At 34.4% G+C, this 21720-nt stretch overlaps 1 protein-coding gene across 1 annotated transcript in view; it reads left to right on the top strand.

Annotated features, from left to right (window-relative positions):
• Positions 1-21720, top strand: part of GSTCD (glutathione S-transferase C-terminal domain containing) — a 137391-nt gene that overhangs the window by 89292 nt on the left and 26379 nt on the right. Inside the window, exons 6-8 of the mRNA XM_054591661.1 lie at positions 11119-11234; positions 11391-11435; positions 13441-13569. Of these exons, the coding sequence (XP_054447636.1) occupies positions 11119-11234; positions 11391-11435; positions 13441-13569 (290 nt within the window). The remainder of the gene's footprint in view (positions 1-11118; positions 11235-11390; positions 11436-13440; positions 13570-21720) is intronic.

Here is a 21720-nt window from a genome sequence, read left to right as displayed (position 1 = left end):
AGAAGCTATAGAGTTTTCTCGATAAGATACAGGAGTTTGGATAAGATTCAGGAATTTGAAGTCTCAAAAGAATATCTTAAAATAAGTCTGTAATAACTGCAGTACAAATATAAATTTATCCTGTTCATGAAAATAGCTGTGTGACTTTGGGGGTGGTATCTAAATTTTGGGAACATCTTCTATTCTTGTGGAAAATGAAAGATAAAATGTATACCTTTTATATCATTTTATATAAGTAGTTTTCAGTGTAAGCAGTCATGTATACAAAGTACTTAGCATGGTAAATGCCAATAGGAGAATTCCAATAAATGGTTTGTCTTCTAATATTATTGCTGTATTTGGCCAGTTAACCGTGTTCATTATCTCCACATTATGTTTTTCTTACTCTCAACTATCAATTGTAATAGGATATGCGAGTCTCCATTTTTTGTCTATATAATGGCTGGATTAGATGACGAATTCTAGAGTTTCTTCCATCTTTATAATTACACATATGTTTTAAAGTGAGTCCTTTCTACTGCTAATCCTTACGTAAGATTTTCTGAGTCAACAAGTATATATAATTATTTCATATTATCTTTCCTCTTCAGACTTTCAATATTTCCTCCAATGATTCACAGGTTAAAAAGTAAGAACAATCAAAAGACTTCCTACATGCTTTCATCAGAAACATATGAGCTTCTACACACACGCTCGCGCGTTCTCTCTCTCTCTCTCTCTCTCTCTCTCTCTCTCCAGGCCCCCCTGCTGTGTTCCCATTCCAGCCCGCACCTTTCACTGAACACTGCATCTCATCCCCTTGTGCCCCTAATAGTTTTTCTTTTTCTCTTGGATCATGCCTATCAGGTAACAAAAATGCTGAAATACCTTTCATTCTTTAAAAATTCTCTCTTACCTGACTTAGTCCTACAGATGCCATTCTATTTACCTGCCCCCTTTAAAACAATGTGTCTGAAAGTCTATGCTTTCATCTTCTCTTTCTTCACTCTCTGCCTAATTTTTTTTTAATTTACAAACCTATTTTTAAAAGATTTTATTTATTTTTAGAGCAGGGGAAGGCAGGGAGAAAGTAAAGGAGAAAAACACTGAAACCTATTTTTTAAGTTGCATAAATGGACAATGAATACCCATGCAGCTTTCATATAGATTCACCAAATTTTACTAATTTGTTTTACTTACTTTATCTCTTTAATACACTTATTTTCCTGAGTCATTTGAGAGTTCCTTGCAGACATTATGACATGTCACCCCAACATACTTCCTCACATATGTCCTAAGAACAAGGGCATCCTCCTATAAACCAAAATCCAGTAATTACAGAGAATTTGACATTCATATAATAATGGTATCAAATATACTGACCATATTCAATTTCTCCCAATTGTTCAATAATGCTCTCTCTGTATTTTAATATCCAGTTTCTATTAAGGATGATGTATTGCTTTTATTTATCATATATCTTTAGTTTCTGTTAATCTAGAGAGTCTTTAATCCTAGCCTTTAAGTATTTTTTCTTTTATGGCATTGGCTTTATTTTTAAAGAATCTAGGCTGAATATTTTGCAGAATATCCTCACTTTGGATTTATTTGTTTTTGCTATTAGATAGAAGTTAAACTGTTGGCAAGCCTACAATAAAATGTCTCAAACATTTTTGGCAAGCATACTATGGAGTTGATGTTTTACCCGTCTGAGTACACCTTAGCAGGTACCACAAGATACCAATTTGACATATTATTCATGATAAGTTGATCACTTGGTTAAGATGGTGTCTCTCAGATTTCTCCATTATAAAAATACTGATTTCCCTTTGTAATAATAAATAATCTCTGGTAAGGCACTTTGAAACTGTCTTGTTCTCCAATAGTTCTTCACCAGTGGTTTCAGCATCTTATGATGATTGATACCCAAACCAGTTATGACTATGGTCATCCTAAGATGACGATTTTCTACTACTATTATGCCTTGTTCTTCTTCTCTCTTGAACCCACAATGATCAGGCTTCTTCTCCATCACTCCCACCAAACTGCTGTTGTCAGGGTGGTCAATGACATCCCCTACTAAATTTAATGGACGAGTCTCAGTCCTTACTTTCCTGTGAGTCTCAACTGCAGCCGGCAAAATTGATCAACCTCTTCTCCTTGAAATACTCTCTTTAGTTGGCCATTGTGAAACCAATGGAATGAGTCCGTACTGGTCTCCTTTGTTGGTTCTTCTTCAGCTTCCAAATCTGTAAACATCGAAAAACCACAGGATTTAGCCTTCATACCTCTATGACAATTCAGCATATGGCACTTTGGTTCTTCTAATTGCTCAGGCCCAAAATTCTATAGTCGTATTTGACTACTGTCTTTACTCTCTACATCCAGTTCATCAGAAAATTCTGTCAGCTTTATTTTTAAAATACAATGTCTGTCCAAAAAGAGTATCCAGCCATGTAATATGAAAAAATAGACCTTCATTTATTGGAGAAGGTACAAGAAACATTGTACACAGGACAATGACACATCAGTCCCCTTCAAAGTAGCACCTTGGAATCTCACACAGTTCTCCCAGTCCTGCCATCAGCTGCCCCACCATATGTTCCTGAATTTCCTTGATGGTCTAAAATCTCTTCCCTTTCAAAGGTGATTTTAGATTTGGGAAAAGCCAGAAGTCACAAGGCACCAAATCTGGGCTGTAGGGAAACTGAGTCACCTGGGTCACCAGTAATGATTGATTGCAGCCCAGATGCAGTCAACATTCTCAGGTGTTCTGCTTGTGGCAGGACTACCAGAACGTGGATCACCTTGAACAGATTCTTGTCCATCTTTGAAGCATTTGTGCCACATTTTTATTCGTGCTGCATTCATTGCATCATCTGCAAAAGCCTTCTGAATTATCTGAATAGTTTCCACGGAGGAAGGCTCAAGCTTAATGGAAAATTTGATGCAGATTTGTTGCTCTGTTGCTCAATCATTTTAAATGTGATGGCCACACAACATACATGCTTACTCAAAGGTGTCTACTGCCCCCACTGACTAGTATAGTGGAGTTGTCATTGTTCATGCGTGAGCATTCCAATCCACTCCCCTTGGCTGCCAGGTTACACTGATGTCATGCAAACCATTCCCATTATATTAATAATGGCTGGACTTTTTCTGGACAGATCTCATATACTGAACCTAACCACTTCTCACAACTTCTGTTCACAACTATCCTTAGTCTGAGCAACTCTCCTGTCTGCCGTAATCTGACTACAGTGGTCCTAGTCAGACTCCGCACTTCTACCATTGCTTGCCTGTAGAAATCCTTTTATAAAAGTTAAATAATGTTACAAAATCCATCTAATTCAAAATAAAATACAAAGTTCTTATATAAATGCCAAAGCTTTGCATACTCTGGCTTCTGGCTACTTCCTTGACCTTCTCTTCTGCCAGTCTCCTCTTTGCTAACTCTATTTGTTACAAAACTCTTTTCCAAGATAATCCATATATGAGTACATCACTTCAGATCTCAAATGCCACCTTATCAGAAAGACCCCTTCAGATTATCCTATCGAAAATAATTCTCCTCTCACTCATTCATTGTGTCCCCACTCTGTTTCTTTTTTCTTAGCCTGACGTAGTGTACATTTATTTGTTTTGTGTGTATCATCTATCTGCCTCACTAGAATGTGTGGTCTGTGGAACCACGAGTTGCTCTGCCCCCGCCAGTAAAGCAGTGCTTAGCACATGGCAAGCACTTAATAAATATTTGTTAATTCACTTTTGGAATTCCTCTTACTCTTACATTAATGATGAAAGGAAAAGGATGTTTTTCCACCACCAGTAAATGTTTTAGCTTAATAACTTCTTTATTCTTGAAACATTGTTTTACAGTATACTTTAGCAAAGAAACTACATTTTTGTGGGTTGTATTAATTAATGTGTTATTTATAGTTTTGCTGCTTTTTACTGCTAATCCCAGTATGTTTTCCTCAGTGTTTGGATATGATTCCTTAAAAGGCAACTAAAATTCTCATATCTTAACCTAGTACTTTTTTTTTGTTATAAATGAAAACCCAAAGTCTTTTACTTTATCATCCATTTATGAATTTTAAAGCCTGTCAGTACACCGGTATTTATTTTAATGTCATACATAATTATTTAAGAAGTTTGCCTGTTTTCTATTAGCTTATAAAGGGAGAAAATTCTGGATTCTTTTATTAGCTTGAAATTCAAAACTAATTACATGTTTATACGATTAAACTAATAGAAATTGATGGAAATTTTGACTCCCATCTCCTGATGTTTTTTAGTGTATATATTTGGTTTCTCTGTTTATCATACATGTGAGATGTATATAATGAGAGAAAATATATGACTTCAAATCTAATTTGAGCAGTGTTTGGAAGTGGCCAAGATGTACATTTCTGTTTTAAAAAGTAAAGAAGTTTTCATGGGTATGCAGATATGTAGGTATTACTCATAAATACCCTTTGCTACCATGTCTGTATCCTGAACACCAAATGATAGATTTTAAGGCTATCATATGAAGATAGATTTTAAGGCTATTCATATGCAACGAAGAACTTATATGCATGGCCAATGTACATGACTAAGGAGGGATTGCTGGATGGAAGTGGGGTACCAGGAAAAGAGGGGCAAAGGGCAGAAAAATTGGGACAACTGTAATAGCATAATCAATAAAATATAAATTAAAATTTATTAAATTTTTATAAAATTAAAATATAATTTAAAAAATTACTTACTCTGGAAAAGCTAGCACTCATCTTTTCAAGCTAGTAGATATACCATTTAACCTATGTACTGTGAAACACACAAATTGGAAGTCAAACTGGGGATTATTTGAGTATCTGAATATCTCAAAAAGTCAAGTGGAACTACTAAAATATTATTCCCTACTCTTGTTATCTCAAGCCTCTGAAAAAGAGAAAGAAATAAATACCTAAGCTATTTTTTGGAGTTAACATTTTTGTTCCAAAGCATTTCAATTTGGTCTTGTGGGCAACTTGCAAGATACTTCTTTTGAAACTGAATTCCAGAGCAAAGTAATGTTTACTTTGTGTGGTATAAATAGTATTTGAGTGAAATGAAAATATATGCATTCAAAAAACTCTGGGATCTGGTATTCTGAAGTGAGAATGTTTAATTCATCTTAGAAGAAGAAAATACAGTAAGAAGGTTTTAAAATTTCCACCATTCATTGTATCTAAACTTTTCTATAAACAAAGAAAAAGTTTTGATTTGACAAATGATGTGATTATACTTTCCTCAACTTTTGTACCCCACTTTGCCTAAATATTTTTTAGTTATTGGCTTTTTAAAAGATGCTCTGGAATTAGATATGAAGGGGTGAAAGTATATGCTATTTCTTGTCAACATCTGCTGTACTGTCACAAGAAAGATCTTCCCAATTTATTTTTATTTCTTTCCACCTGGATAATCTGATTTTTCAACAAATCAATCGCTTGACCTCCCCATGTCACTTTCCTATAAAATCAAAAAGGTCGCTTATGGGCCCAAGGTGGGGAAATGGTCTCTGCTGGAGAGGATGACACTCAAAGATCAGTCCGTTGAACAGAGTGACCTGTGAGACTTCCAAATAATGCATTAGTGATACATTCCAAAATACGGTCTCCAAAAATGGAAGATTCAAACTGATCCTTTTTACTGTTAGGCCTGCTCTTGGAAATTTTATTTAGAGGAAAAACTGAAGTAAAATGCATTTTATGGCTGATTCTGAAGAATTAATTTTTTCCCCCAGGATGTAATTACCAGGGAAATCCCTCACTTCCCTGCCAGAAATCTTCTCAGTTTCTTTAACTCTCACAAATAAAAAAGGCATAAGCACTGAAGTTCTGAAATTGCAGTTAATCAGTCATCTGTTTAAGAAATAGCAGATCATATTGGAAAGAAGACTGAACCTGGTTAGAAATCCTTGGTTAGATCCCAGCTTCTCCGCTTACCAGCTGTGTGTGTCTCTGAGCAAGCGCTAAGTTTGAGCAACCTCTTTACTGCTCAGTGCCCTCATTTGTAAAACAAGGACAATGTCTTCCATTCTGGCATCCTGACAGAGCTCTGAGGTTAGATGGTACATCAAATATGTAAGTGCTTAATAAATTGCAAAGCATCCTATAAACAGAAAGTATTCTCAATCATTTCAGAAGCTTTGGTGAAAACATGGATTTTTTAAAAGTTATAGTTGTTAAATTTTCATTATAAATATATTATACAGTATGGTTAGGTTAATAAGATACATTTTCTAGGTTCAAAGATAATGTTTTGTACTAATTAAACAAGATACAATTTTATTAAGGACAAAAACCAAGTGTTATACATCTTCGTGTCTAACATTGTCTAGAACAGTTCTGTGTAGGCTGAGTTGGTTGGTTGATTTATTGGTTGAATGATTGATTGAGAAAGATATTTGTGAGGCCACTATTCTTCAGTTACAGAGAAGTAAATTGGCCTCTTTTAACATATTGGATTTCCAGTTGAACACTATTGAATACTCCACTAGTATATAGAAGAAAACAATCACGGTGAAAAATACCATCACTCTGTTATACTATTGTTAATGTATTTCATAGTCTGAGCTGTGGGATGTATGAGTGAGCTGAGGGGGCGCAGGGAAGAGAGTATCAGATGGTTAATATTCACTGCTGCGAGGATATTGTCACGGTGAGTCTGCATGGCTAAGAGGATTAATGAGGATAGCCTACAACTAGCTTTAAAAAAGATGAATCAAGAGAATTATTAGAAGTTTTTAGTATTTCTCACAACTCATCTCCAAAGTTAAAAATAAAGTGTGCTTAACCTAAAGTGTAAACTTTATGTTGCTGCTTAGTTTCATGTATCTTTTCAGAAACTTCTTCAGGAATTTTGTTCCTGCCTTTCTAGCTTTTGCTAAACTTTTAAAATGCCTGCTTTCTTATTTCCTCACAAAAATTTTCAGAAACTTTTAAATTTCCACCTAAAACACTGTTTTGTAGTTGATTTTTTTATTTTTGCAATTTCAGCAGATGCAGGCAGAGCATTCACACCTAACTTGTTTCATACTTCATACCTTCCAAAGTTAGCATGCTGCCTTGAAATGCAGTTTGTCATAGTTTCAGAGAAAGTTATTTCACTAAACTTTTAATGAACACCTATTATTTGTCTATTAGTCTCCTAATACTCTTTACATCTGTCCTTGGTCATAAGGCTTCTCCCCAGCTAGTGTTCAGTTGGTTATTCAGGATGATTTCTCTGCAATTTAGTTGTAATTCCAGACTGGTCCTGCAAGAAGGTTAGTGTAGCTTCCACTGACTCCTCTGCCGTCTTGGACCCCACTCTCCTAATGCTCTTTAATTGGATCCAAGTTTATGTAGTTCCAGGGGGAAAAAAATCATCTATATCTTTTTCAGGGAGACAGAAACAATTTCAGCTCATGGTTCTTTCTTTGATATATTGTAATTAATTGTGCCTAAGTATCATTTTATATTTTCTTATTTTTATATTGAGATATAATTAGCATACATAATATTAGTTTCGGTTGTACCATATAATAATTTGATATTTATATATTATAAAACAGGGGTCCCCAATCCCTGAGGCTGCGAACAAGTACCATGGCCTGTTAGGAACCAGACCTCCAGCGAAGCTCGCCTGAGCTCTGCATCCTGTCTCCCCTGGTGAGGGAGAACCAGGGAAGCTCGCCTGAGTTTCCCTGCCCCAGCCCCTGCCCCTCCCCATCTTCCACAAAACCAGTCCCTGGTGCCAAAAATGTTGGGGACCACTGTAAAATGATCACCATAATAAGTCAAGTTAACATCTGTCACCATACATAGTTACATAATTTCTTTCTCATTGTGAGAACATTTAAAGTCTACTTTCTTAGCAACTTTCATAAATGTAATACAGTATTATTGAGTCCCCATGACTTACTGATTTTATAACTGGATGTTTATATCTTTTGACTTCCTTCGCCCATTTCACCTACCACCCACCGCCCATATCTGCAACCACCAATCTGTTCTCTTAGATTCCACATGTAAGTGAGATCATACTGTGTTTGTTTTTCTCTGTCCATTCTTTAGAAAAACTGAAGCATAAGGGGTAATATGAACTTACATAAAAGTATTCTCTCTCTCTGTCAAGATTAGGTATAGATATAGATACAGATATAGATATAAGTAGCAAAAGATGAGGTTGGCAAACTAACAGGGCCCAGAGCACCTAGAGGCTTTTTTTTTTTCTGCCAAGAAGGAAAAGTTCTTTCTTAAAACAGAGAGGAGCCTTTAGTAAAGAAGTCTAATGTGTATAAAAAACACAACTAATTTCCTTTTCCCAGTAAGTTATGACATTCATGGTACTTTGGTGTTTCAGACTAAGAAATGAAAAATTAAGAGCCTGATCTTGATAATTTATTAGACTGAGTGGATGTCCTAGCTACACATGTGCACAATTTCTATCCATGGTGTTTGTTTTGTTTTGCTTTGTTTTGCTTTATTTGATACTTGGAACTGATCAAAAAATGCTAGTTTTCTAATATTGCTCTTTCTTAGCTTAAAAATTGTCTTCTTTACCTTTGTACTTTCTTTTGGGGCAATGCGACATTGTCCAAATCATCAGGTTCCTCCTAACTTGAATCGGGCAAGAAGATTTCAATGTGGGAGAATTACATCACAGAACAAATGAAGTGGCTTGTATTAAAACATTTGATGATTTCTAGTCAAGCTAAAAGTAGATTATAATATATGCTCGTAAGTGGCACTTAGGCACAAGAATATCAGATATAAATAAAAAGTAGGATTTGATTTTTAATTAATGCCTTATCTTAAAATACTACTTTCTTATTTTATTCAATGTATTTAAGTTCCTGTTCATGTTCCTAGGAGCTTCATAACATTTATAAAACTGGAATGGGGAGGAGGAATGCTTTATTAGAGGCAGTTTTTCCATAAAGCATCTGGGCATCATTTTTAGCCTAGTTTGTAAATAGTATGCGAGGCTCAATAGTCTCTCTTTTTAAACACAACCCTGAAAAGTACTCTTTGCCTTCAATCGTCATTTCGGCATAGATTCTTCACATGCAAAGACGCAGTCTTAAGTGAGAAAAACAGATCCTCATCAACATTTGCTCTTGAAACAGAACTAAGAAAGTTTAGGTCATTCTAAATGAATAGAAATATGGTAGAGAACTTGTTAGATATTCCATTAAAAAAAATTTTCTTATCACCTTGTTCTTAACAAAAGATAATTCCCTCTGACTTTCTATTATGAAAATCCTTTGGTGAAGAATTGTTAAGAAGTCTACAAACAGAACACAGACTAAAATGCTTGTGCTCATTCCTTGCTGTGTGGTGGCTCTTGTAATAGCAGCATTTGTGATTCTAGCCCTCCCAAGGGGTTCAAAGTATTTTTCTATTTTTGCATTATGACTCCCACACCTCCTCCCCATTCTTGTTCTTATTCTTCCTCCTCTAAAGCAAGACTGCATTGCCGTAAAAAATAAATTGGATATATGAATGAATGGATAGAGGGGTGGATATATGAATACAAGTGTGATAAACCAATTATAGTTATTTGTTAAGGGCAGAATCTAGGGTGGAGTTTACAGTAATATTCATTATAAGATTTTTTCGACTTTGCTATATGCTTGAAAATTGTCATGAAATCTCTTATGAATGGTTACCCACAGGGGTAGGATGACAGAGGCTTTCACTTACTCTGTGTTTAAATTTTTAACAATTACATTATTAGAAAAAAATGAAAATAATTCTTTTTAGAGCTACATTAAGTTATCTTCACAAATGGAGCCACCAGACTATTAACATAAAAGGTCTCCACATTTGAAATTCACATATGGACATGCTAAATATTTGAGAATGAGCACAACAATTCAGCTGTATGATGATGACCACATCATTATAACAGGAAATTGGTTACACATCTATGGTATATATAATGAATGAAATACTATGTAACTATTAAAATGTATAGTATAAAAACAAATGCATAGACCTGGAATGATTTCTAATATTTTATGAGCTGTCTAAAAAATTGTGAATTTATGGACATGACTAGGAGAACATATATAAAAATATACCTCTAAATTATGAGATTATGTAGATTTTTCTCTTCTATAGATTTCTATCCATATTTTCTATTCTTTCCTAAAATAAAAGTTTCCCAATGTTTTTATTTTAGTAACATCAGAAAGAAGAGAAAAACAGGAAAAAAAACATGCTATTTTTCTCTGAAAATGGGGCAGAGAAAACTTGGTATCTGTAAATAATATTTGATCAAGTGAAAAACATTATCTTTTTTTCATCTGTATCACTGAAATCTGCTCTCTTACATTTTCTTACTCTTGCTCTTATAACAAAATACATTTGAAACATGTAAAAACAAATAATTTCATTCATTCTTCTGAAGATATATTCATGGGCTTGACTAATGGCTTTTGAAAGTTCAGATGTTTTCATGCTGTTAGGCCCAAGGCATTTCATACTTGGAAATGCCCTATCTTTAATCTCTAATTGCATTAAATTTCTGTGTCTGACTCAAGAGGAAAAAGCTTCAAAGCAGAAATGGGAAAATCCATTTTCTCTCCAAATATAATAACCATTGACATATTTAAGACAATGTGACACCTATGTTCCAAGTATCCTAACCAGAAGAATTGAAATTCAGGATGTACCAGTTAAATTTTTTTTAAAGTTTTTATTTACCATAGATCTCAATTTTCCAAGGAAACTTAGGCAATGTGCTAAAATTAGGTAATTTTTACAATAGGTCTATGAGAGGCATAGAGTGAGGCATTACTGTTTTCATTCATCCAGTTTATTGAACAATTTGTGACTCTGAACTTAATGTTTCAGTTACTGTTTTATCTCTTTACAAGACATTTTTCATAGATTTTCTGTCAGTGGCTATTGAAAGAAAAGTTAGATATGACTAAAAGTAAAAATAAGCAAATTAGAGTTCATTTCTGGATTCTAGTTCTCTAGTCTTCTCCTAGCAGGTTATATGGAATTTATTATTCATTTATCTATTCTTCCCTCTTCCTGTATGCTGGTAGTGTATTCTATGACTGCCTTCTCAGTCCTGCACAATACATGTTTCATTTTTTTCATCTCTTGTCTTTTCCAGGCAAAATGTCCAGTGATCGAGCCTTGAGGAAGCAGCAGCAGTTAAACAACCTTGTGTATATGGTGACAAATCAGGCCAAACCTGGTGACAGAATTGTGGATTTCTGCAGCGGAGGGGTATGATACCTCTTCATATTCTCTCTAGCTTTTCCAAGACTATGTGACTTTATATTACATTCAAGGCCATGCGTTTATTTGACAAGATTGTTGTTTTTGAAATAGCAGAAGCCTTAGGGATGAACGGTAACTTGTTTCCTTTTCTGCCTCTTTCAGGGTCATGTTGGAATTGTGCTTGCTCATATGCTGCCATTATGCCAGGTAAAGTCTGATTAATGGATGAAAGAAAACATTGGAAAACTACACGACACAGTTAGCTGAGTCTGGCTTATCCCTGCTCTCTGAGTTTATAATCATTTACCTGGGTCAACTACGTGGAACACAAATTTTCTTTTTTCTTTCATCTAAACTTCTGATATTCAGAATTTTAAGAAAAAAAAATGTGAAGTAGGATCACAACAGTTTTCAACTTTTATAAAAGAGTTATGTTTTAAAATAACTTAAAAAATAAATAACTGTTCCACTGTTAAATAGAATAATGATAAAACCAGTTAAATTGTCAACATAATATTTTACTGGAAATACTGGCTTCTGAAACTTGTAAAGCATATTCTTTTGGTGACTTGATTTTTATTCATTGCATCAAAATTGTAACAATAACAAAAATTTTTAAAGAAATAAAATAAACCCCAATCTACCACACTGATCAATCAGATGATTTTCTCCCTGTTTTCAATGTCAGTGTCCTTGAGGATGCTTATTGTTGCAAATTCTAAAAGTGCAAATACAATTTTAGTTATCTGTTTTCAGTCAATATTATATCACAAATGTTTAAGTATTGTCATTAAAATATCACTAAAATATGACCACATAGTATGTTTTAAGGAAAGGTACCATAATTTATAAAATTGTTGCCACCATTTATAAGAAGTTTGTGCTATTTTTAGTCTTCTGCCATATTAAATCATTTTTTCACAGTAACCATCTTTTAACATAAAAATCTAGAGTTTGATATCACTTTTTCAAAAAATTACAATTGAACTGGGGCACATTCTTTGCTTGTGAGCCTCTAAAAACTGCAAAATAATTATAGTGTGGCTGCACTCCCAAGAGAAGAAATGTGGAAGAACTCATAGACTGGCACAAATGACATGTAAAAATAGAATAATGACAGTTGGAGGAATGGTATTATTCTTTTACTTTCTTAGAAAATAAGGGATCAAATAAACAAGGACTCCAGGGAGAAACAGGCAGGTGTCTATTTTGTTATTTATAAAAGAAACAGTAGTATGGTTAGAGTTAGAGGAAGAAAGCTCACAGAGTAGAATCCTGGGGAAACAGCATCAGGGATATGGTGTCTTTTTTTCCCTCCGTAACAGTTCCCCTGGAAACAGAGACATTCGGACTGGAAAGGGGAAATCTTGGCTAAAATAAAGAGTAGAGAGCCTTTGATACCAAGTATACCCTGACAGGCTTTTTTTATACAAAAGGATCCAGAATTTTTCCATGAAGCCTGAGGACAGAATTGGGGTGGAACTAGGCATGGTAGTGATTAAAGTGATTTAATTCAGCCCACTTTTCTCCATCCAAACCAACGATCCTCTCCCATCGGCCTTGGCCTGGCTTACTGAGAGGCTCCTGGCGGTTGCACTGCCTTCTGCCTCACCCGCACGCATCCATACTACACATTGCAGCAATGAAACTTCTGTCATCTCCCATGATCTGGCTCCTCTTGCCTCTCCAGCCGGGTGCCCACCTTCCACACCCCGCCCTCCACCCCCGCTATCACCATCACGCACCATGCCCCAGCAATACCAATTTCTCAGTTCTTCAAACACACAGAATGTTCCTCACCTGGAGCCTTCATAGATGTTTCTCTCTGCCTGAAACACTCCTTCAGTGCCCCAGTTAATTTCTATTCACTGTTCAAACATCAGTTAATATGTTACTTTTCTACATTAATTGACTAAAACCTGCCTTAGTGATCAAGTCTAGGTGCTCTAATAACATATTATATGTCTTTTATTAAGCACTTATCACTGTATTACAATTGCTGGTTTCATGTATACCACTACAACTGTAAGCTTTTAGAGTTCAAGGACCTTTTTCATTTTTGTACCATGTCATCCGGTGTACTTCTGGGCACAAGTTAGGGATCCGTATAATATAGTCTATATTATTAAAGCTATGAAATACAGTAATAATAGTTTGCCCTAATGTCTGAATTATGTTCCTAAATGTACTTTGTTTCCTGGGTGAAATCTAGGTTACATTAATAGAAAACAAGGAATTATCATTAATTCGTGCTAAGAAGAGAAGTGATGAGCTAGGCCTAAGCAACATTTGGTTTATTCAAGCAAATATGGAGTATTTTACAGGAATGTTTAATATTGGGGTAAGTAATGAGCAATTTCAATTTCCTTAGTTAAATAAATAAGAAAAATTATATACCTTAAACTACCAGGAGTGTCCAACCTTCAGCCTGTGGGCCACATTTAGCCCAGGATTCCTGTGAATGCAGCCTAACAAAAAATCCTAAATTTACTTAAAACATTATGAGGTTATTTTTTTTATTACATGTTACAATGTATTTATTGTGTGACCCAAGCAACTCTTCTTCCAGTGTGTCGCAGAGACAGCAAAAGTTTGGGCACCCCTGAAAAGGAGATACTTTTATATTCTTTGCTAAAAAAATTTATAATTTTTATTTTCTATTATCTCTATAGCATAACATATGAGTTAATATTATTTTATTCATAAAACTTCATCATTACATGATAGAGATAACATTTGTTCTTCAACCAGACAAGAACTTTATTTTCCTCACTGCAGAATCCCCAGTGCCTAAAAACAATGTTTGACACATAGCAAGTGCTTAAAAAATAGCTATTAATTGAATGAATGAATGAATGAATGAATGCTAATGAAATTACTTCCCTTGATTTATTGTACATTTTCAAGAGATAATGAAGGAGAAGAAAAACAAAGAAGATAATTGAAAAACACAGTTTATTAGTGATGTGTAGATACTAGAGTAACCTTAAGGTAATATTTACTTCAGCTACTATTTGATATCTGCATGTATTTTTAGCTTCCAAGAGACAAAAAATATATTAGTCATGTTTCTAAAACTTTAAAACCAAATTATTATTATTTGATATTACTAAAAAGGCCTAAGATGTATGATTGTGCCAGCTCATTTAAAGCCAAGATTGTGTGCTCTGGTGGAATTTGATTTTCACCAATGATGTTAGTGTTGCTGCTGTCCCTTGTATTTGTTTGAAATATTTTTTTCCTTATTATTATAGGACTATATGCTCAAGTGAGAAAAATACATAATAATATTAAGAAGAATCGCCAGTACTTCCTTTACTGAAAGATAGATACCTGTACCTGCTAAAAATCTTTGCTCTTTAGATATTTATGCACACATACCAATGCATATTTACTCACGCGTTAACATCATTGAGATTATATTATATTGATCCTGCTTTAATTGAACATTGTCACAAACCTTTTCCCTAGTAATTAATCACTTCCTTTTTTCATGTCATTACAATATAATTGTTACAGTACAGTGATGGATATCTTGTGCATCAAGATGTTTAAAGACTTTTGATACATTTGCTTTCTAGGAATCACTTTCTAGGAAGGTTGTCCTAATGTGTATTTTCAACTCTATGTCCACATAAACAATGGGCTCCTCTAGCTGGAACTCCTGTTGAATTTCATAAGCTCAGCCTTTTTGTAGTACTTACAATTTTTTTCCAATGAAGGTCATTTCTTAAGTATCAACTGCTTAAAATTTCTAGGGTTTGTTGTTGTTTTTTACCATCTAAAAAGTACGCAATTTGTTTCCTTTGTAGACAAGAACTAGATTGGTTCTTTCAAGCCAAGCCCATAAAAAGAAAACTGTTAATAAGGTAACTCTTTATAAGGAAATTCAGGAAAATGAAGACATCTAATCTAGTAAAGTCAAATTAAATATATATTTATGTGTCGTTTAAGTTGTACACAAACATTGAGGTAAAGATTAAAGCTTCTCCCGTGAAATGAGACAGTGCCTGTGTTACAAGACACCAGGCAGGATGTGTAAGGTAGCACAACATTGCTGCCCATTTACTCACCTCTCAAGTCACAAAATCCCAAGTCTATCAGCCATGTGTCTCTTTATCCTTCTGTGGTTTATAGGTAGTAAATTACTGTGGCATATTCTTGTAACTTTCAGTCATTTTTTACTAACACCAACTAAAAATGTAATGTCTTTTGGAAATGATATTGTCTCTACATATCATAGTAATATATCCATAATTTTTTTAATTGCATAATTACCTTTGTCAAGATATATAGAAAATGATTTAAAATTACTTGGAGGAGCATTAAACCAAAATTAGATTTACTCTCAAGAAAATTATTTGCCTAGGACAATAACTGAGGTAATGTCACTAGATAAAACAAACTAAGCATCAGTGAGTCTAACTCTTGTACTAAATAGATTCTAGTGAAAGTAGTGTAGCTAGAGAGGAAATCAGAATAACCAGGTATTGGAAATGCATTAAAACTACATTAATCCCTGATTTTGTGAAATTTCAAATAAGGGTTTAGATGACATTTATGTTTATTTAATAAATGCTTTTTTCTTTTACTGTTTTTCTTTAGCTATACAAATTAATGATGTGAACAAGATTTTAAGGAGAGAATTTTTACAGTCTTAGATCCAACTATCTTTAGGAATTTTAAACAAATAATTTATATATAAAACAAAAATACTAATTACTACTTGTATCTCCATTAGTACAACAAATCATATCAGGCAAAAATGAATACATTTACTAATTTTGTTAAACTAGTTTTATTTGAAATAATGAAAGAAATCTAAATATTTTCTGATATTTCCACAATGTCTTCCAACACCCTCATGTAATGCACCTCCCTCTTTAACAAGAACCAATAAGGTGATAACTGTGTTTGATCCCAACAGTCCCTTTGTAGTTTCTGGTTTGCATTGTGCTTATTTGAAAAATATATTTCTTTAGCAATACAAATGTTTAATAAGCATATAAAAACATTCAAAGTCTCTAGTAATCAAATATATTTTAATTTGTTTTTTTAAAATGTCTCTCATCTATTTATTTATTTATTGGGGGTGGGGAGAAAGAGAAGTAGAGAAACATCAGTGTGAGAGAGAAACATAAATTCGTTGCCTCCTGTACATGCCCCCATGGGGCATGTGCTCTGCAACCAGGCATGTGCTCTGACTGGAGACCTTTTGTTTTACAGGGTGATGACCAACCAACTGAGCCACACTGGTCTGACCTAAACACATTTCAATTTGAATAACAATATTTCATTTTTGCTCTAAAATTTGCAAAGATTTTTGAAATATTGTTACTCGTTGACTACAAGTTTTCAGTGAGATGAACTTAATAATACAGGAGCTTTGAAATTTTCATTTATATATTTGCAATGATTTGCTAAAGCCATGAAAAATTAGTTACAATGGTAAGTAAAATAGTGAGAGATGCAAGATGGCAGAGGAGTAATTAGAAGCTACACTAACCTCTTCCCAGTACCAAACTGGAATTACACCTAAATTATAGAAAAATCATCCTGAATAACCGACTGAACACTGACTGGAGAGAAGCCTTATAACCAAGGACAGACGAAAAAAACCACACCACCACCACAAGACTGGTAGGAAGTGCAGAGGTTCAAGAGGGCTGGCAGGGCTCCCACAGGTGGCAGCTGAAGTTCCAGAGGGATATTTGAGCAGCCAGGGCCGGAGGTGCTCCCCCTTAGAAGAATGAGGCCTAAACCCCAAGTTGGTGTTCCCAGTCTAAAGCACCAAAACTGGGAAAGGAACCCAAATAACATCTGGCTATGAAATGTAGTGCGGTTTCTGTCCAACAGGGAGAGTTGGCTAGATACATAGAGAGCCTCTTAAAGAGCCAGCACAAAATTTTCTTTGCAGCCACTTACCCTGGGCTCCAGCAGAGGGAGGGCAAAGCAGACCAGAGACGCATGAGGAGAATCTGGGGTTGGTGGCTCTGGGGAGAGAGCTGAAAGGTCAGCTGCCAGGACCTCTGTGCTGAGTCCTTTCCCATACTGCACAAGCCATCTTTCTTGGGCAATGTGCTCCCTTCCAGGTGGCATCAGTACTGGGGGAAGCAATTGACCCGTCTGCAGGAATCCCTCTTGCCCCACCTGGTGGAGCTTAAGCCAGGCTGCTGAGGAATAGAGCTAGAGGTTAGTTTAGTGATTAAGTATAACAGAAAGTCTGCTGGTGCAGGCTGATCTCTGGGAGCTTTGAGACTTTAGCTGATCCTCTCTCAACCCCAGTGCAAGTAAAACCTGGCCTTGGTGCACGACCTGGTCCTTTCCACACACAAACAGCCACTTACTGGCTGTGTGACCTTGGGCAACTAACGAGTTTTAGTATTTCCATCTATTAAGTGGATAAAAAATACATGGTTCATAGCACATTGACACTATGTATATGAAGCACTTAGCAGGTTGTTTGGCACCTAAGAAGTACTCAGTACATTGAGCCTCTTCTTACTCTGCAGTGTGATATCAACCATGTAAAAACTGCAAAATGAGGATGGGAAGAAATTTTGCTAATATGTATTTTTTAAAGGATGCTAGCTCTATATATTGTATAATAATAATTTTCTTTATTATTTTCAATATTCTCAAAATCTCCCAAATTTAATGTTATTACTTTTATACTCATGATAAATAAACAATAGAGAGGAAATAAATATTTATGTTTAATATTTTTAGATAGCTTATTTAGCCCAAAATAAAAAAACAAAAAACTAATAGGGTCAGAAGGATTACTATAATATATATAATAAAGGATGCTGCACATATAAGATATATAATATTTAAATATGATATGTGTGATTTCTTTCAAAACAAGTATTTGATTATTATAGAAATAACTTTTAATTGACTTATTCTGATTTTGATTATAATGACTATTAATGTCCTGAGGAAAATATAAAAGCCTTTCAAAAGTAAGATTCAGCCAAGGAGGAGTTTTTCCTTTCAGCTTCAATATATGCAGCTGTATGACAGTGAAATTGTGTTTTATATATTGAATGTTTGTATCTGTCCCCCCCCCAAAAAAAATTCTCAACAAAGTGGATAAAGAGGGAACATAATTCAATGTAGTAAACATCTTATATAACACAAAACAAACATCATAATCAGTGGTGAAAAACTGAAAACTTTTCCTCTAAAATCAGAAACAAAACAAAGATGCCCACTCTTTTTTTTTAATATTTCATTTATTTATTTTTAGAGAAGGGGGAAAGGAGGGAGAAAGACAGGGAGAGGAACATCGATTGGTTGCCACTCATATGTGCCCCATCCAGGGACCAAACCTACACCTCAGGCAAGTGCCCTGACTGAGACTCAAACTGGCAACCTTTTGTTTTGTGGAACAATGCCCAACCAAGTAAGCCACACCAGGCAGGGCAAGGATGCCCACTATGGCCACTTTTATTCAACATGGTATTTAAAGTCCTAGCCACAGCAATTAAGCAAGAAAAAGAAATAAAAGGCATGCAAACTGGAAAGAAAAAAGTAAACTGTCACTATATGCAGATGGTGTAATACTATATACAGAAAATCCTAAGCTCTACCAACATTGTTAGAACAAATAAATTAATTCAGTCAAGTTGCAGGACACAAAATTAAATAAACAGAAATATGTTCCACTTTTTACATTAATAAAAAAACTATCAGAAAGAGAAATTAAGAAAATAACCCCATTTACAATAAGAATCAAACAGGATAAAATATAGGAATAAATTTAACCAAAGTGGTGAAAGACCTGTACTCTGAAAAATATAAGACACTATTGAAAGAAATTAAAGGCAACACAAATAAATGGAAAGATATACCCCATGCTCATGCAATAGAAGAATTAATATTTTTTAAGTGTCCATACTACAAAGCAATCTACAAATTCAATGCAATCCTTACGAAAATAGCAATGACAGTTTTTATGGAACTAGAAAAAACAATCCTAAAATTTTTGTGGAACCACAAAAGATTCTAAATAGCCAAAGCTATCTTGAGAAAGAAGAACAAAGCTGGAGGCATCATGCTTTCTAATTTCTAACTATACTACATAGCAAGAGTGAGTAAAACAGTATGATACTGGCACAAAAACAGATACATAAATCAGTGAAAGAACATAGAGAGCCCAGATATAAATCGGGCTTATATGGTCAATTAATCCGTGACAAAGGAGTCAAGAATATAAGTGGGGAAAAGATAATCTTTTATAAATGGTGTTGGGAAAATTGGACAGCTACAGACAAAAGAATGAAACTGGACCCCTTTCTTATATATTATACAAAAATAAACTCATAATGGATTAAAAACTTAAATGTAAGACCTGAAATCATAAAATTCTTAGAAGAAAATATATGCAGTAAACTCTGACATTGACATTAGCAGTATTTTTTTGGATCTGTCATTTTAAGCAATGGAAACAAAATTAAAAATAAACAAATGAAACTATATCAAACCAGAAAACTTTTTGCACAGTGAAGGAAATCATCAAAAAACAAACAAACAAAAAATAAACGACAATGTACTAAATGAGAGAAGATATTTACAAAAGATATTTCAGATAATGGGTTAATATCCAAAATATAAAAAGACCTCATACAAGTGAATATCAAATAATAAACAATCCAATCAAAAACAGCCAGATAATCTAAAGAGACATTTCTCCAAAGAAAACATATAAATGGCAATAGGCTTACGAAAAGATGTTCAACATCACTAATCAGGGAAATTCAAATTAAAACTACAATGAGATATTACCTCACTTCTGTCCGACAGGCTATTGTAAAAAAAAGCAGCAAACAAAGAGTGTTGGTGAGATTGTAGAGAAAAGGTAACCCTCTTGTACTGTTGGTAGGAATGTAAATTGGTACAACCACTATGGAAAACAGTATGCAGATTCCTCCAAAAATTGAAAGTAGAACTGCCATGCAATCCAGCAATCCCATTTCTGGGTATTTATTCAAAGAAATCCACAACACTATTATGGAAAGATATATGCACTTCTGTGTTTATTGAAGCATTATTTACAGGAGCTAAGATATGGAAGCAACCTGTCCATTGATAAAATGATAAAAATTTGGTATATAAATGCAATAAGGCATTACTCAGCCATAAATCAGGATGAAATCTCACCATTTTTTCCAAAGTTGGAACTAGAGGATATGCTAAGTAAAATATGTCAAAGACAAATACCATATGATTTCACTTACATGTAGAATCTAAAAAAAACATGAAAAAACAAAATATAAAGAGATTCATAGACACATAGAACAAACTGATGGTTGTCAGAGGAGTGGAGGGTGGAGGGACTTTGAAAGAGTGAATTTTTTAAGGCTCTTTCTTTAAAGGAGGTTTATCATTGCCTTCTTGGCTAGTGTGGGATAAATAATCCTTATTATTGTGAAAATTTACTTAATTATACTTTTAAGACCTAATTTACAATGTGCTTCAATACCTTTTGTCTCAATATTACAGAGACATTGTTTTCAAACAATATATACAGAAAGGGCAATTACTATGAAAAAATACACTTTGCATTAAAAACAAAAACTTTCAATGCTGAGCAACCTGCTGTCCAAAATGTTTTAGTTAAATAATTCCAGCAATATAAAACAGTCATACTCATATAGTTTTGAGACTTTGAAATGGTAAATATTCATGATGTGTTAAAAAAGCATGATTTGTAACTTTACAATCTTAATTACACAAAAAAGGAAGCTTAGTTGTGTAGCTTAGGACATGTCAAACTATAAACTGTGGTTATAGATGGCTTTGTCCTTTGCTTGTGTTTTTCAGTTTCCTATTATATGCACTTGTTAATTTTTTTTTTAAGATTTTAATTATTTATTTTTAGAGAGTGGAAAGGAGGAAGAGAGGGAGAGAAACATCAATGTATGGTCACCTCTCACGCGCCCCCTACTGAAGACTTGACCCACAACCCAGGCATGTGCCCTAGACTAAGAATCGAATCAGTGACTCTTTGGTTCTTAGGCCACCACTCAATCCAATGAGCCACAGCAGCCAGGGCTGCACTTGTTAACTTTTAAAAAATAAATGTTATTTTTTAAAAAATAAAATAAAATAGTCACCTCAACCAGGGAATAAGTTGTTGATTTGCAAAAGTAGGGCGATTTTTTTTTTTACTTGACAATATAGATATCAAAATCGCCCTGGCTGGTGTAGCTTGGTTGGCTAGAGTGTCAGCCTGCAAAGTGAAAGTTCGTGGGTTCGATTCCCGGTCAGGGCACATAAATAGTTTGCAGGTTGGGTCCATGATCAGGGAGCATACAAGAAGCAACCTATCGATGTTTCTCACATTGAAATTTCTCCCCCTTTGTCTGCCCCTTCCCCTCTCTCTAAAATCAATAAGCATGACCTCAGATGAGGATTTTTAAAAGAGAAGAAAAAACATATATCTATATATCTGTATCTATAGCTATAGCTATAGATGTATATATAT

Source organism: Pteronotus mesoamericanus, unplaced genomic scaffold (assembly GCF_021234165.1).
Source record: "Pteronotus mesoamericanus isolate MK-2021 breed Mesoamerican mustached bat unplaced genomic scaffold, CSHL_Meso_final scaffold_232, whole genome shotgun sequence".
Lineage (NCBI taxonomy): Eukaryota > Metazoa > Chordata > Mammalia > Chiroptera > Mormoopidae > Pteronotus > Pteronotus mesoamericanus.
The sequence above is the reverse complement of the archived record's forward strand: the minus strand, read 5'-3'. Positions and strand labels throughout refer to the sequence as shown.